Genomic DNA, 17,175 nt, shown 5'->3' with positions numbered 1-17,175 from the left:
GAAAATGATGTTGTTTTATTAGATTTTTGCTAAAAACTGTGCAATTATAATTAAAATACCACTGGAAACACTTTTGAAATAGATGATCAGAGGGGGTCTTTTAAAAACTTTTTCTCTAATAAATGGAAGCCAGTCTTTGATACTGTCTCATTTTAATCAAATGTTGAAACCCTTCTGTGTTCTGGCATGAAGAAAAGTCTTCACTGCAGCTTTCAAACAATACATTTTTGGTGAAAACAATTTCTCTGTTTTATTTTTGTCCTTTGAGATCTTGAGTATTTCTGGTCTTTTGGCTTTAAAAGAAACCCAAATTTAGTTATTTATTGAAAAATCATAAACTTGCTGCATTTTCATTTGACTAAGACAGAAACAATTCCTGCAAAACACAGGTGCAGATGTTCACCCACAATTAATCGAGACTAAATCAGACATACTCATGATATGAAAGCTGCAAGAATGTGGGGGTACAAATAAGCATGGAGCAACAACAAACAGTTTTTTCCTGACCATCACTTTGGATTCCCCAAGAGATGGCTTTCAAAAATCATGTATTCCAACTGCAGAAAGGTCTAGCAAAAACCAATTTTTCCGATTTTATTACAGCTTTGTGTGCTGGTTACTACTTTTCAGATTTATTAGTATGTATGGCTTTAACTACAACTTATTTGTCTAAATTAAATATTTATATTCAAGTATTTTCCAATTTCAGAGAGCACAACATATAAGAGAAATTTGTTGTGTTAAAACAGCATCTTCCCTTTTTGGCTTAAGACTGGCATAAACATCCTTTTAATGAAACTGGCTTTAAAAGGGTTTTACTTCCCTGAGGGATGCAGATGAACACAGAGAGCTGCATGTAATCCCTCAATCATAATTAAAACATGATAATCTCTAAATTTAGAGCAACAAGGATTTACCTGACCGCAAATTTATCTGTTCAGATGGACCCTTTGTTTTTTCATTGGCACAGAAAAAGGAACAGAGGTAAAAGAAAATAAAACTCTCACCTGACCGAAGCTGCTTGATGCGACCCTGGCTTGTGCTGGGGTCAACAGGCAGGAAGTCTTTAAACCAGGAGATCTCTGGGTCAGGGTTGCCGCTGGCAGCGCACAGCATGGTTGCTGTCTTTGTTCGCTCCACCACTTTCAGCTGAGGGCCCATGTCTATACTAGGAAAGCCAGCTTCCAATGTGTCTTCTGGGGGAAGAGAAGAAAAAGAGCATGCAAAATGAAAATTTATGCAGGGTATCCAGACAAGATAGAAGACATCTACAGACTAAATTTTAAAAAGTAAATTTTTTTTAGAGCTCTCAGCAGGGCTGTCCAACTCTGATTGCTACCACTTCTGCTTCCTGGCAATCCCTGCTCTATTTGCAGTTGATTACAGGATCAAGTGTGTCCAGTCAGTCTGAAATCACCCTTTTCAGGTAATCTGCAGTGTGGAAAAGCAGGGATACCTGGGAAACCAGCAGCATGTGAGCGCTTGAAGACCAGTGCTGGACAGTCAACCATTATAGAAAGCAATTTGCTGAAAAAAAATCCTGAAGGACAATCATCCTTATTTTTTCATTTCCCTCCTGCTGTTGCCACTTCATGAAAGACACCTGATTCAGGTAATCAGAGGTAGGTGGGGCAGAATAATCTGACAATGGCCCTCAATAACTGGAATCGGACAGCCCTGTTTTAAAACCTCAGGATTTAATATTTCTAATATAGTGATATATATAGTATAGTGATCTACTGTAATTCTCAAGGTAAATTAACATAACAGATGGTGATCAGAGTAGGAAATATCCCAGTTTTCATCTCCACTCTACTGTACATAGAAATTAAGTGGACCCAAAACCAAGAAAGTAAAAAGGCAGGAAAGTGTAGCATCCAACTGCTTCTATAGGAGCATTTTTCTGCTATACCCATATTAAATTAAAATCAAAGCTTAACTTAAATGTGTGGTTTTACCTCTTCAACACATGCTGAGTGCACACAGCATTTAGACTGCTGGCTTCCCCAAACTTACAGCTGGTCTGTGGGCACATAAATCTTAAATATTTGTGGCTCTGCATGACTGCCATTTTTCCACAGACTTATAAAGTAATGTTCTGTGTCTACAATTTTTCTTGCTCTACCATCTTTCAATAAATAGGTAAAAATATACTAGGGTACACATTTTTGTTACAAAAAGAAATCATGCTTTTAAGTTAAGCACAATGCCCGAGTATCCTGAGCAGAGTAATCATAGTAGCCAAATAAACTGGACTTTGGAAGTCAAATAAGCTCAGGAACAACATGTATTGGTAAGTGTGGGAATCCTCTTACAGTTTAAAACCTACACTGAACAAATACTATGTACTGTAAATTATGGACTATAAGTCGCACCAGAGTATTAAAAAAAAGCACAATAAAAAAGAAAATAAATTCTGTACGTTTCGCACTTGTGAGAAAAACAATGAAAAATGCCTTGACCTATACTGTGAAAAATACAGTAATCTCTTTATATCACAATAACTAAATCTATACAATTCTTTATTCTCTGTGTCACTTTGGAACAAGTCTAGGGTAAGACTGAGCGGAGCTTCTCCCTCTGCTTTGCTAACAGGGGCAATTACTGATACAAACATTTACAGTGCACTCTAGGGGTTAATATTGGGGGGAAAGAAACAAACATATTAGCCTATTTAAAAAAAAAAAATCCCATATAAGTTGCATCTGAGTATAAGTCGCACCCCCGGCTAAACCATGCAAACAAGCTGAGACTTATAATCTTAAAATTACACTAATCATAAAGAGTACTCACAACTGTTTTGTCATCGGTAAATGGCTGTTACAGCATGTTGAGAATGCTAACGTTGGTTATTGGTTTTGGATGCTGTCAGTCGCAAATACTGATGTAATCACCTACAATGTCATCTGGTGATTGTTAGAGGGAAAATAACAAACATATGAGCCTATTTATTGAAAAAAATGGTAAAATTACATACAGTATATGTCGCACCTGAGTATTAGTCGCACCCCCGGCCAAACTGTGAAAACGTAACGTATACTCAGAAAAATACAGCAGCCATAAAGAGTAGTCACAACTGTTTTGTTCTCAATGTATGGTTTTAACTGCATGTTGAGAATGCTAATGTATTGGTCATTAGCTTTGATTGTAAGCATTTAACAATATCTAACTGCAAATTTCACTAGAGCTAGGTTCTATTTTTGTATTAAGGATTTCTGACAGATTTCTATGAATATTTTACCAAAGCTCTGGTAAAACACATTTCTAAAATTAACCCAGATTTTCTGCTCTAAGCTTTTGCTCAGGTTTCAGGCTGCTCTTGTTGCGCAAGTGTACCTGCAGTCATCTAAAACACAAGTAGCTGGTTTGTCTGTCTGAACTGAAACAGTCAGCCTCATCGCACATTCAGCCTTTACTTTCCCTCATGCGGTGAAACATAGGACAAGCTCACATGCGCAGTCATGTAAGAGTTACTGTTCCTCTCGGCAGCATCTGCAGACATTTGAAAGCACAGATACAGTCTCAGATAGCTGAAGCAGTGTGGCCTTTGTGATGAAAGGCTCCAGCTTTGTCCTACAGCCAGTTAGTCATTAGTTGATACAGCAGGTGGGGAGGAACACAGCTAGGTTTTCATGTGTGTTTGACAGGCTGCCTCTTGAAGAGAATAAACACACCGCCCAGTCAGCGGGAGTTACTTCAGTACTGACACACATGCACACCCACACCGTACATGACTAAACCAGGGGCACGTGTTCGGAGGATGTGGTGTTGAAATGTGAGATTTTAAAAAGGTGGGGCTCCATGTTAGGCTCTGGTAGTGATTGCTGTCTAATCACTATGCAGAGAGCTGTTCAGAAACAGCAGCAGCAATTAGAAGGTGGAATCAAGAGGAGGGACAGGGCACTGAGGGTAATAAGAACGTGTTAGCAGTAATTGTAAAAAATGTACCAACTATTAGAGAGGCCGATCTCGGAAGTGTCTGAATATGTCTGATCGTGTTAGGGGGCATGGGACAGGTAAGTGTGTGTGCCGTATATGTGTGTGCAAATTTGCCTTCATGTTCTCCTTATTGCCTTTACAGACTTTGGGAACATTTAGATTCATGTCATGTGGCACCACTAGCAAAAATACACATAAAAAGTTAGAGTGTGCACACAGAATAGCCGTTGCTTTTGGTCATGTGTATTTCTACTGAATGGAAAACAGCTCCCGGTGACAACAGTCCAGATGGTCAGACACGTAATCTAGCATCCACCAGCCCACCTGTTTCTTCCTCTCTTGCCCTTTTAGCCACTCTCGTTAACAGGCACCAAATCCTCTTGCATAAAAAATAAATATATTCCTCTAGCTCCGAAGCAATAGATTTATTAATTAAAATTGTAATTTGCAAGCTATTTAAATCAAGCTGTAACCTCCTTTTATGAATTCCAGCAGAACCGGCTTCAAGTGTGCTTCCTCAACCTCAGTTAACTTGCCCAATCTGCAAAGCCTGGGACTGCAGCCTCAGGTACAATTTTTGTTTTCTCTTCTCTTCTAAACCCCCCTTTCTACCAAACCACATGACAGACACACACCATCTGTTAACAGACTCCTCGATGAAGAGAAGAGGTTGAATGGAGATAGGATCTGCTGCTCTCTTTCTCTGTTTCGATAGTCATCAGTGGCAAAGAGACCCTGTCAGATAGACACATCACGCTGTTCCTGGTGCTGTGAAGAGGAAGCACCGGGGACTGCCGCAAAATCGAAGCTCACAGGCGAGGATGTTTACTGTAGCCGACATGCCAAACTTTTGACACCAGAAAATGGAGACCGCAGTGGTTTCCATTTTTGGCCCCCCTTGCTCCACAACATCCTCGGCTGATCAATGCTAATTATCAACCTGCATTCAGTACATTGCTGGGACGGATAGGAAAGAGAATGGAGGCAGGGGAAGGAGATCGAAGTGCAGGTCAGGAGGTGCGCTTCCCTACGGAGAGGAATATGCTAGGTCCACATCTGCTTCTCTTTGCCCTCCCCCGAACCCGTCCCTCCCCTGAGAGAGTTCAGATGGTCTTTTTATCACTCCGCTGGCTACTGCTACATGGACTCCTCAGCTGTTAATTGGAGCAATCCACTAAGAATCTGACTTTGTCTGGAAGTCATTGATTTATTAATGCTCCTTGTGTTGCGATGTTAGTGGACCATGAACAAAAACAGTAAAGTAAGAGACACAAGATTATGGAAAAATTGATACCTTGAATAAATTATGATTTTTATCCTCTGAAAAAATAGTTAAATCAATAGAAAAAAAAAACAGGACATCAACTCTTACGCTACGTTTACAACGGGTTCAGAAACACGCATTAGAGCAACTGCTTCCAATGAAAGGTCTATGTAAACACGTGCATATTTGGCTTTATGTACAAAATGCACGGAAACTGAAGGTTAGAATCAATTTCAAAAACGTTACTGTCTTTCAGATGGGCAGCTAATTGCTTTATTAGCTTGCAAGATATTTTCCTGTCCACCAGAGTGCAGTAAAAAAGAAATCCACCGACAACTACGCTTCCCAGAGTCCCGGCCCTTTACATGTGATGTCATTGAAAAGCCCCAAATGCAGTAGTAAGCAGTGGTTGGGAGACATTCATGTTTAGAAATGTCCTCTACAGAGGACAAATTTACATCGCTAGTTGTTAGGAGAATTTTGCTAAAGTTAACATGGTGATGAGAGAGAAAACAGGGATGCAGAAAAACAAATCTGCAAACATAGGAAATCGGGACTCATCAAGAATTTAACTTTATTAACACTAAGCTGATCAGAAAAACATGCTTAGATCACAACATTTTGTTTGGACAACATTGAATAATTCAACATTGTTCACGAGTGGAGATGTTTTTTGACACGATTTTTAATCCAACTGCAGCACATGTCATTGAGGGGTTAAAGAATCAAGAGAAGAGTCTGGATTTCCTGTTGCTGTTCACTGCCAAAATCATTTCATCTGTAGCATAACAGCCGTTGAATAACCTCGTTAAGTTCAGCAAACAAAGCAAACAGATGTACAAGCTGACATTATCCAGATGTTGCAAATTTAAGAACTGGAAATGTTCCCAAGTCCTATCCCAGAGAAAGACCAGTTCTTGAAGAATATGTGACCTGAGAGAGCACACGACTGATCTTTAGAAAGTGTGTGACTCGTCCTGTGAAGCTATGTGAACAGTCAGCAGGCTTTGAGGGAAGCGTTCATATGGGCAGTCCATTTAACATTCGCTATTGTGTAAACCCGTAAAGTGAATCTGGTGGACTGTTCTCTTAAAAGACAGATAAATAAAGCACTCTAGCATACATTGTAGAAGTAAACTCTAGACTGAACAGCAGGCAGTCGTAGTGGACTCTTAAGCAAGGGAGTCGTAGTGGACTCTTAAGCACAGTTTGCTGGAGCAGAGGACAGGAAGCTACAGGTATTCTGCCAGGTTCCTGGATGACTAAGCGACCGCTTGAAATAGATACTGCGGGCATGGCCTTGATCGCACTTTTTGCAAAATGAATCATTTATCAAACACAAACACTGCTGCACAAAAGTCAAGCTTATTTTTTATCTCCTGGTTAAATTGATAAAACAGCCCATGGAAAAATGCACATTTTTTATCCAAACACTGCGTGTGTCAACAGGGTTTTGGGGAACATTGGCAAGCTTTCTGCAGCATTATTCCATGGAGCATTGTGTGTGTATTTGTGTGTATGATGGGGTTGAGAGTGTACATTTTGGCCTGGTTATGTTTGCAGAAGGGCAATCAGGCCTGGTGCCCAAAAGCAGTCAGCTGAGCCAACCAGATCTGGGCAAACAAACAATTTGTGTGTCCGTGCGCTCAGAAGCAGCACAAGTAAAGAGGAAAAACACACACCCAAAGAGATAAACACATAATGCAAAGGATGCAAACAAACAAACGTGAATCCAGATTTTTTTTTTACCTCTTGTATCTCCTTGTATTTTCCTCCTACACGCAAAAAAAGATAAGTCATTTCTCTCCTACACTGCACAAATTCCACCCTGCTCAAAAACAGGTTGCTTATTCACATTTCAGTGGAAAATGGCAATGTGCATGAAAGAAAGCAGCATAAAAGCTGATCTCAGGCAGCCTGATACAGGATTAATCTGCCAGCACACAGCGGTCTTCAGAGACTCTAATGCACCAACTCCCAGAGACTTCAGGAGGCCTGAAAGGGAGCACTTTAAATGCTAATAGAACTTTATGATAATAGATCACACCACAATGCAAATTCAAGCTCAACATCATGGATCAATCACACCAAAAAAAAAAAACACGTGTCCTCTACTGTGCCGTGCTCTATTTTTTATCATCAGGGACTCGACGACGACACAGGCGACACAAAGAACTGTGTAAAACAGGCGAGGAGAATATAATGCAAGAAAAAAAAAGAAAGAAGAGCAGAGAATGGATGGAAAGTGAAGCTGAGGGCATGGGATGAAAAAGACAGTTCTCCACTCAAGTAGCATAATCCTCTTGCAGGCTGAGTTTATACTTTCAGTTGTTTCAGAGTGAAATGCTGCCTGAGCCGCAGGCCTGCCGAAGCAGCCAACGCCTGCGGGGAATCACTGATCTGACTGTTGTTCATGTGAAGGGTGGTTGCAGCGCATAGCTCCTGCTCTTTCACGCTCTCATCCTCCTCGATTCCTCACTTCCCTTTCTCCTAAAATGGGACACCGGGAGGTGAATTTAATCAGGATTACTTTGCAAAAACCAGGCATACGGATGCAGATAAAGGCACACTTGCACACACAGAAAAACAAAGAATCAGTGTATTAATTCTAACACAACACTGAAGGTCGTGCACGCACACTAACATGCACAGCCGCAGTAATGAGAATCTCTCGCCCACCAAAGGTTTTCAGATATGCGGAAGTGCAGATATATATTCCTGTCTCATGAAGGCAAGACAACAGGAACTGCAGTCTCTACCAAAATGAGCCGCTTAGAAAAGAGATAAGTCTGAAAAAATGCAAAAAAAAAATAGAGTCAAGACTGATGACGTGGGGCCAAAGATAATGAAAAGATGAATAAAACAAAGGAGGAAAAATTAGAAACGGTTGTTCCTATGGGGTAAGGCAAGAAGCTGCAGTGGAAAAATATGAATGCAGTAAAGAAAGTAGCAAGTAAGTGAAGGGGATGGAAAGGGGTATGATGATGGTAGAGAAATATAAAAGAAGGACCATCTTGACCATAACCTGCTGGACCTGCATCCATTAAGCAGCCTATAGAGCAGCAGCAGCAGCAGATATCCCGAGCCACATCCCCTCACACAGTACAGAATTCAGCCGTTTAAAAGAAAAAAAGATGAATCACGTCAGGAGATGGACAGGCATTTCATGGGGAGTGGAGAATGGTGTGGAGCAATAATGGAAAGCCTCCCGTCTACTTCTGTGGTGGGTGATGCTTTTCTCCAAAGAACCATAAACAAAAAGCAAGGAAAACTTACCCAAGCGGAATTTCACTTTTCTGCACTTAGCAGCATTCTTAGATGACATGATCTATTCTGCAGTTCTCTGTTCAGCCAACAGGCTTTATTTGCACCCAGTGAGGAGAACTGCTGCTAAACAGGCATTAAATTTCTCAAAAATAGATATGATGGGTGGGAGGAAGTGTTTATACATCTATTTATACTATATTGTCATATTTCCTAGTATCATTTCTTCATCCTAATTTAGATTTTAGCATAACTTTTGCTCACATTTTTCTAATTAGAATATTGTGCTTAAGTGGTTTAAATCCCATCCACTTTTGTGAATCTTTGTGCAAATTTGTGTTTTTTTCCATTATAAGACAGATCACATAATTTCTCTACAGTTTTTTTTCACTTGCATTTTCTGTTTGATGGGAAAAATTAATTTAGTTTGCCTTTAAAAATGGACTTCTAACTATTTCATGCTCCTGTTGTGAAGCATCTGTGTCCTTCTTCCAAAGAAAAGCCATCATCACAAAAATAAAAATATCACATGGGTCATACATGAGGAGCCTTTCAAAAGCTCTAATCTGGTTGATTTGTCCTTTAACTATTAAAAAAAAAAAAAACAGAACAATTTTACAAAAATAAATCGCTTTACCCCCAAAAAATTTCATTTTCATTAATGGTTTTCAAGAAAACTCGAATTTGGCACACCTTTAAACTGTTCTATAACATAACAAATTTGAACAAATAAAAATGTAACGCCTGGACTAAATTAATTTTTTTAATGACTTGCAAGCAAACTGTTTGATCAGGACTGTAACAAATAAAATGTTCCCAATATTTTTTAAAAAGTTTACTCTTTTATGTAATCGCATAGAACCAGAACACAAAACTGATCCCCTGGCTCTTGACCGACTGGCTTCATACATTCTCTATGACAGGAACAGCTGACAAAGTCTGTCAAAATCTAGTGGGTGACAAATATTCAATGATGTAAACATCACAAGTAGTAAACAGCATAATCACGGGATCTCTGGCTGCAGACACACCGTCTGTCCATTCTGATTCAGGGAAATATTTAACCGTAGTCAAACGCCTCTGAATCTGATTAAGCATATCTTCATCTGCTGATGTCCCGCACCCCACTCACCCATCCCTCTGCTCTCACAGAGAGGCAGACTTGAATGGAAACACATTACAGTCACTCAGTTACACCCTTTTAAGTATATTTTTACAAATTTATACAGATTTTACCATGTGAGAAGATGTAGAAGAAAGCAGAACTCTAATTGAGCTATAATGGACTGTTTCTGTCTTTTCTTTTTCTCTTGCAACATTTTTATTCTAGCGCTGTGTATTAATATGAATCAGCTAGTAGCCAGCAATTGATGTAGTGCAGCTCTGACCAAGCAAATTTGAAGGATGCATCAGCGAGCCTGTAGCACACTGTAAATGCCTCTGAATCTGATTGAAGGGATTTAGAATTAAAAAAAAAAAAGTCAACAACTTGCGATTTGATGCTTGTGGAGCATCATTGATGGCAGGTAAAACCTTTATTTACTACAAAAAGAAATTCACTTATAACTCAAACACAGGAAAGAATCTATGTCTCAATAAAGAAAAAACTGAAGGCTAGGTGTGAAATGTCAAATCTGCGGATCCAAGCTTTTCTTTCACAACTTTATTCTGATGTGTGGAAGATTTGGTGTCGTATAATTTGGTGCAAACAACAAATAGGAATTTCTCCTCCATCATCAACTCTTCCGTGAATTAATGTGGACGTCATCTGTACGACACTACCAAATCCGAATCCCACATTTGTCAAATTTTGACCTGCTTTAACTCTCAACTTGCATCCAATTGCTGCTCCTATTGTACATAAAGCCCAAAACTTGTGTAGCTGTGTGTGAGTGCGAGTTTTAAACACTGAAGCCTGAAACGCGCATTTACGCATGCTTATACTGACTTCTCATTGAAAGTGGTTGAGCGCGCATTGCAGAGGGCAGATGGAAATATATATCTGAGGCTTAAAAATTGGATGTTTGTATTGGCCATGACCAATTGGGGAATTATTAGTCATAAATATTTTAACCTGGTTTGATGTGTCTCGCCTTTTGCGCACAGCCTGTGGATGACAGTTGTTCATTGGAGCTTTACAAATAAAATCAAAAACTAAATTCGGTTTATTATTGGCTATCAGACTTTATATTGGTCAACAAGTTTTTGAAAATATTGGAATTTCCTGGAAATTGTGAAAAATCTAATTTTGTGCATCTCTAATTTGTTTGATCAAAAAAGGCTTATTGCTGTAAAAAAGTTTAAAGTATTCCAGAAACTGCCTTTTAATTTTTATTTGCCTGTTTCCATATTTTTAAGATGACAATCAAAAATTCAAGATTCAAGATCAACTTTTTTAATCCCCGAAGGGAAATGTAGTTAAAAAAGCGCCGCTAAGTAGTTTTTTTTAACAGTTTCTTTGTTCGTCTATACTCAAGTAAGTAATTATTTTGGATGACAATAATACTAGAGGGTAAAGCACTCTTGAGTACAGTTTTCGGAAACTCTAGCTGCGGAAACATAATTAAGAGCAGACCTCAGCGACAGGGAAGCTAACACAACTGGACGAGGACACACAACCTGGGAGTCTAACCCATGAGATCTCGTTTCTGTGGTAATGTGCTTTAGATTGGGGCTGTGACGGGTGGGTTAACAGATGGACGGGAGTGTATTCCCCGAGTTACTTACCACACAGCTCCTGGCATCTCCACAATCCCCATCAATCTTCTCCATCCTGCACACCCCCCTTCCAGCTTCTCCATCCTCCCGTTTAAGTCACTTGCACTTCTTCAGCAGGCTCCACCTGCTGCACCCAAGCTTTTGTTCTCCTCCCCAGTCACTTGTAACAAAGGGTTGTTTAAAAAACCTCAACCCATTCTTATAAATTGTCTTCGTCAAGCATCGGTCTGAGCAGCCACCCTCTTCTTCCTTATCCCTTCCAGCTGTGCTGGGCGAGCAGCCAGTTCTCACATTCCAAGCTGCCTGCTGCAACTTAAGCTCATAACATGTTGAAGCGCCACATTTGATAGGTTTCCTCCCAAAGAGACAGTCAACATTAGATTAACACTCTCAATCTGGCCAGGAAGTGCAATGATTACAGCAAGCCGAACCGCTGAAATACCCCTGAGCGAGCATGGTGTCTGGCCCACTCTGTGGCCAGATCACGCTCTGTTGCACTCCGAAGGACTATAAAAAGAACAGTTCACTGCAGACTTCTTCTTTGCAGGGAGGGTGTGGCTTTGCTCTATTGTCATATCTACAACCGACAGCCCAGTGATGCAGGAATGATGGCTGAAGCAAACGGAGCACTCGTGAAGAAAAAAAGCATGTCTTAGGCCGGTTGTGCTTGTGCGTCTCTCTGCACCTTACCTCTCATGATGGACAGCTTGGAAGTGACAGACACCTCCCCTTCGCTGTTGCGTGCCACACACTCGTAGACATTCTCGTCTCGAGGAGCTCTGAGCGGCTGGATCCTCAGCACGGCACCCGCACCCTCATCAAACTCTATCGTCTGGACAGACAGAACCACACAGCGAGGCGGCGAGTTACAGCAGCGTAAACGGGCAAATCTACAACAACCAGCTCATGTTGCATAAGTACTAGGGATGTAACGATCAATCGACCTAACCAATGATTGATTTATATTTCCAACCAGATTGATCTGAGGAAAGATTTTAATCAAATTGACCTGAAAATAAAATAAATTGATTATATCGATAATGGATAATACCATTTGGATTGAGACATGGCATTTTACTAAAACATTAAAACAACCAAGTGCCATCACAGCCGACAACACACGTGTGTTGGCACCACGGCAGCCATATTGGTTCATGGCATGAACCAATATCAGTTATGAATCATATCAGCAAACACAAATTATGATATGGATCACATTGTTCTTAGTATAAATCCTTACATCCTCAATAGTTACAGTGAACTCTACCACTTCTTTCAGCTGAAATGCTTAAAGGAAACATGATTTACAGATTATTTTAATTTTCATGTATTTAGGCTTTTTAGTTTTTCTCTCTCTTGTCATGATATGTGTGTTGTATGTCTGAATTTTATGTATTGCAAACCAGGAACCGGCAGAAAGACAGTTTTTAAACTGAGTTGGGCCAGACTGTTTTTTAATCTTTTCCTGTTTTAGAAATCAAATCAATCCCCTGAAGACACTGGATGCTCATGTTTACTGACCTTATACTTACCGACACAAGAGGTCTATCAGGTCACTTTGTTGAAATGTAGTTTTTAAAAGTAGGTGACCTCAATACGTTCATTTATTTATAGTCAAGAGACTAAAAACTTCTAGATCACAAAGCAATTAGTACTTATTTGTGAATTTAAAATAAAACTTAAAAGTTAGCAATTAACTAAATATTTTATATCGCTATATAAAAGTTACAATAAAAAGCTGTGGGCTTGGTTTGGACTTAATGACCCTACAACCACTTTTTCTTATTTATCTTTGTTTTATGGCTGCATAATAGCTGCTACATAAAAATGACTGGGCCTTATTTGTTTGTTTCAATAGATTTGACGAGAAGATCAATATTGGAGTCTTTCGCTATAAAAGCCTAGAGTCAACATTGTGTCTAGCTCTGAATTACAGCTTGATTTATTCAAGCCCAATCACAGAATTTACACTTCTAGACGACGACTCCAGACAGACAAATAAAAGCACCTCATTTTAATGTCTGTGTTCATCTGGCTTCATGCATATTTAAGCACCTAAATTCCGTCTTTTCCCCTTCCTGTCATTCAGTTTAAAGTGCTTTGTTTTAGACCCCTTTTCCGAACAAATCCTCTCTTTATGATCACTCCTTTGTTTGAAATATGCCAAAGTATTAAGCAGTAAGGCTTTATGCAGATGCGTTACATAGTAATGTGAGGGAAGAGGAGGCTGGACTGCAAATGAAAGAGATCAAGGGCGGTGTCTTGTTGAGAAGTTGAGCGGGACTTTTTTTGGTGCTTACCTTACTGACGTGTAACATCATAAATCATAATAAAATTAAAAGAAGGAAAGGGAGTCTAAAAAAAAATAGACTTTAAGAGTTATAAATTGATGAGTTTTGGAAAGCTGGCGGAATTTTGTTAATTAGCCAGCAATCCTTGTTTCGACCTGCTGCAAAGTCTTTTTACTTTAAGAGCTGAAGTGTCATAATTTAACAAATCCAAGGGTAGTATCAATCTGTTTCTTTCTACAAAATTTTAATTTTTTTTTAATTTATCAGCTGAAGTGAAACTTTAGCATTTTTAAGACACCCTGTCTAATCCTCTTTTGATGTATTGTAAAAGCGTTCCCAGTAGTCTTTTATTTATGATTATGCTGTTTTTTTTTTTGCCAAAATCAAAAAACTTGTGTCGGACATAGTTTCTGCTGAGCAGCAGTAGTTTATTAGAAATTTGCCTCTGAGTTGTGGGCAGAATTATTGACACATAGCAACTCCACCCCCTTTCCCCTCCCTGTTCCTGGAGCATGGAGCTTGTTGCCCGCCCAGCGAATTTTCTGTGTCACAAATAAGCTCTTTTCAAGTGGCGTTTCTTTTGTCTGCTCCTGATTCTCAACAATTTGAATGGATTGTTAAATACTCAAAAATCCAATTTTAAGTTAAATTTTCTTAATATATGTCCTCCATCATGAGAAAATGCCTGAAGAACATGTTAAAAACACCAAAAACAAATTTCATCTGAGTGGGTCTTTAAACTAAAATATCAAGACAAAAAACATATTTAAAGATTTAACATTATCACCATTGACACATATATCCTTTCATTTTTAAAAAGTGAAAATTGTTCACTGTGACAACCACCTCAATGCGCTGGGAGTTGACCTTCTTGCCCTTCTTGTTCCAGTAGACGACAGGCTTCGGGTTCCCAACGGCCTGACACACAAATGATGCCACGCCCCCAGAGACTCCGATCTGGTCAGTGGGAATTTTTGTGAACCTTGGAGGAGCTGAGAAATGGCAAAGAGTAGGAAAAAAAATACATGTTAAAAAAAAAAGGAGTGGAGAAAGAAGCATTCAAACAGACATCAAAACTGGTACACAACCCGCAACAAGCCCTGCTGACCCCGCCCCATTTCACTGTGAGCGAACGGTCATGCTCGCTTGTGTTCTGATGGCTTCCCCAATGTGCTTACTTCCTGGGTATCATCTAGAGGACAAGCTGAAGGACTTCCTGTGGGTCATAAATAAAAGATGGGGCCGAGCTGTGGAGGAACATCTCTTTCTCCCTCCCTCTGCCTCTATGCAGCATAGGCTGTCATGACACATGAGCTTTTCACAGATACATGAAGTGTTGGCTGAAAATTCACAGCATATAATTGGTTTAAATGTATTAATACCAGAGGCGAGATCCTGCGGCTGCACACCTACAGGGGGATTTGCAGTTGCAGATGGAGATGATCCTAATAAATTCAGTGAGCAACACTAGTCATGTTAACTTCATGCTTAGTCTCAGCGGAGAACTTCAGCAGAACAATCCCAGTGATTACAGTGGAATGCTTATCAACTGAAGCTGCCCTCTGAAGGAAAAATAGCAATTTCCGAGTGTGATATTGAGCCAACAGCTCTGAACCTACACTTTTCACAGTGGCTGAGTCAGACCAGAGAAACAACCACCCCTTGCTATCTGTCTGTGGCCTGTTGCCATGGAGCCCAGCTTAACTCCTCTTCAGTTACGGAATCGCTGCCATCCATCAGGGCGAAGTCAGAATGACCCTTACCATGGCAACCTGAATCCCTCCTCCCCTGTGTCTGGGTGGGTGAGATCTTGTCGTGTTGACTGAAGATGGAGCAAGAAATGAAAAATAAATGTCTATTAAGAATGGCTGTTTGATTTGTAACCCTGTTTAAACATGTCCCCACTTAGTTAAACAGGTAAGTTAAACAGCCACTCAATGGTTTGTCTACTGTAGCTGGAAAACAATGGGAAAAAGCTGCACCTGTATCTGGATTTTGAGATGGAACTGCTCATATTTAGACTAATTTCCTTAAATGTTCTTCATTTGCAGCTGAACTGCACTTTTCTTATCAGCAGTAGAAGAATGAGAGCTATTAAAAGGGGAAAAGGAATTGATGGCCGGAACGGCTTTCTTCTTGCTATCGGATTACGATTGAATTTCATGTCCTTCTTAGGGCTAGAACATGGTTTTGGAGGGCTTTATGCTGAGTCCAGAATGTTTTTCCATTTTCTCTTAAACGCACTTCAGCACCAATCCTAGTGCAAAACCAACCCCACTGGCAATGTAACCACTTAAGCCTCTTCCAACAGCTAGAGAAAAGCCCTGCAAGGCGCTGGCTCTGGACAGATTTGCTCTCAACGGAAACTTGTTGTGATCAGGATGTTCTTGAAAGCTGCCTGAGAAATAAGGGACTAATGAGGACATCTGTCTTTTTAATGGTAGGTCTCACTCTGCTGTAGGTACCAGCCAGGTTTGAGATGAACTAGTCAGATTTTAATGGAACACCTTTGTAACTTGGAGTCATTTGAAGGAGTGACTGCCTACTGCTGTGCTCAGGATATAAATGGAAACAGTAAGTATAATGTTGCAGAGTTTTCTCTTTGCTGCGTGACAGACAAGTAATTGGAACTCTAAGTTTATCTCAGCCAGGACTTTTCAGGCCACAGTTAAAAAAAAGTAAATATGTAAGTCTTATTTTGAAAAAAATCAGTTCACAATATGATTTCTGATCAGATGTTTCATCACTGACTTGCAATAAGTAAGAGGAATAATGTTAGATATTAGCCTTGTAACCATTTTTATTTTTTCTGTGTTAGCTACGATTTATTGTTACTTCTAGGAATTTAACAGGTTACAACATAGAAAATATAATTTGGGAAGGAAATGAGCATCAAGACCATTTCAAAATATGTCCTTTCACAATAAAATTTCAACAGAGTCAAACCTTTCACAGGATTGTTTGAACTGTTGCATATTTTGTTATGGAAAATGATAAAAAAAATAAAAGACTTTGTAAAAAGTCTAATAGGTTTTTGCAAAGGGGGCAGATGTGGTGAAAATGTGTGAGGACCAACCATTCGACCTGCATTCTTTGAACCCTAATAAGAACATTTAAAGCAAATGAACGACTTCATTTTTTCTTTTTTTGCACTGGGATACTTTTTATTTTGTCATATAAAACAAAAATACATTTTAATTTATTGTTACCTAAATTACTGTGTTCATGTTTGAAAAGTCATGAATAAATAAATAAATAAATAAAATCTTGTCAACATTAAATATAGGTTAATCTACAGTTAAAGTTCCATTAGTTGATTTTGTGAAATTTGTTCTCCGCATTTGAACCATGCCCTGGGGGAGCGGTGAGTTGCAGATACAGCCGTGCTTGGGAACCATTTGGTGGTTCAACCCCCCAATCCAAATCCTTAATGCAGAGTAGAGTAGGGAGGCATCGTCTTTGGTATGACTTGGTCATGGATTTGAACTCATAACCTTCCAGTGTTAGGGCAGACAGTCTTCCACAAGGTCACTGAGCTGTTATGAAATGTGACATGTCATTCACAATTAATTGCTCATCGTAAACTTTTACATTTAGGTGAACAGGAAAATAACACAAACGGTTACTTTATTCTGATTTGATCACAGAAACAAATAAATTGGTTCCTCTTGTTTGGCCCTTTAGGCTCTGAAGGTCAAA

General features: G+C 39.5%; 1 protein-coding gene across 10 annotated transcripts in view; it reads right to left on the bottom strand.

The window, feature by feature from the left end:
* The window catches only part of LOC101169564 (receptor-type tyrosine-protein phosphatase S), a 62,624-nt gene that overhangs the window by 44,156 nt on the left and 1,293 nt on the right, over positions 1-17,175 (bottom strand). For 7 of the 10 annotated variants that reach the window (XM_020710999.2, XM_020711003.2, XM_011486681.3 and 4 more), the window contains exons 2-4: positions 14,323-14,468; positions 11,876-12,017; positions 1,008-1,196 (exon numbers count right to left, since the gene is read on the bottom strand). In XM_020710999.2, coding sequence (XP_020566658.1) covers positions 1,008-1,196; positions 11,876-12,017; positions 14,323-14,468 — 477 coding nt within the window. Of the gene's footprint in view, positions 1-1,007; positions 1,197-11,875; positions 12,018-14,319; positions 14,469-17,175 lie in introns of all 10 variants that reach the window. The other 3 variants (XM_020711004.2, XM_020711000.2, XM_020711002.2) reach the window with 1 other exon arrangement.

Source organism: Oryzias latipes, chromosome 17, assembly GCF_002234675.1.
Source record: "Oryzias latipes chromosome 17, ASM223467v1".
Classification (NCBI taxonomy): Eukaryota; Metazoa; Chordata; class Actinopteri; order Beloniformes; family Adrianichthyidae; genus Oryzias; species Oryzias latipes.
Note: the sequence above shows the minus strand (reverse complement) of the source record. Positions and strands in the feature narration are given on the sequence as shown.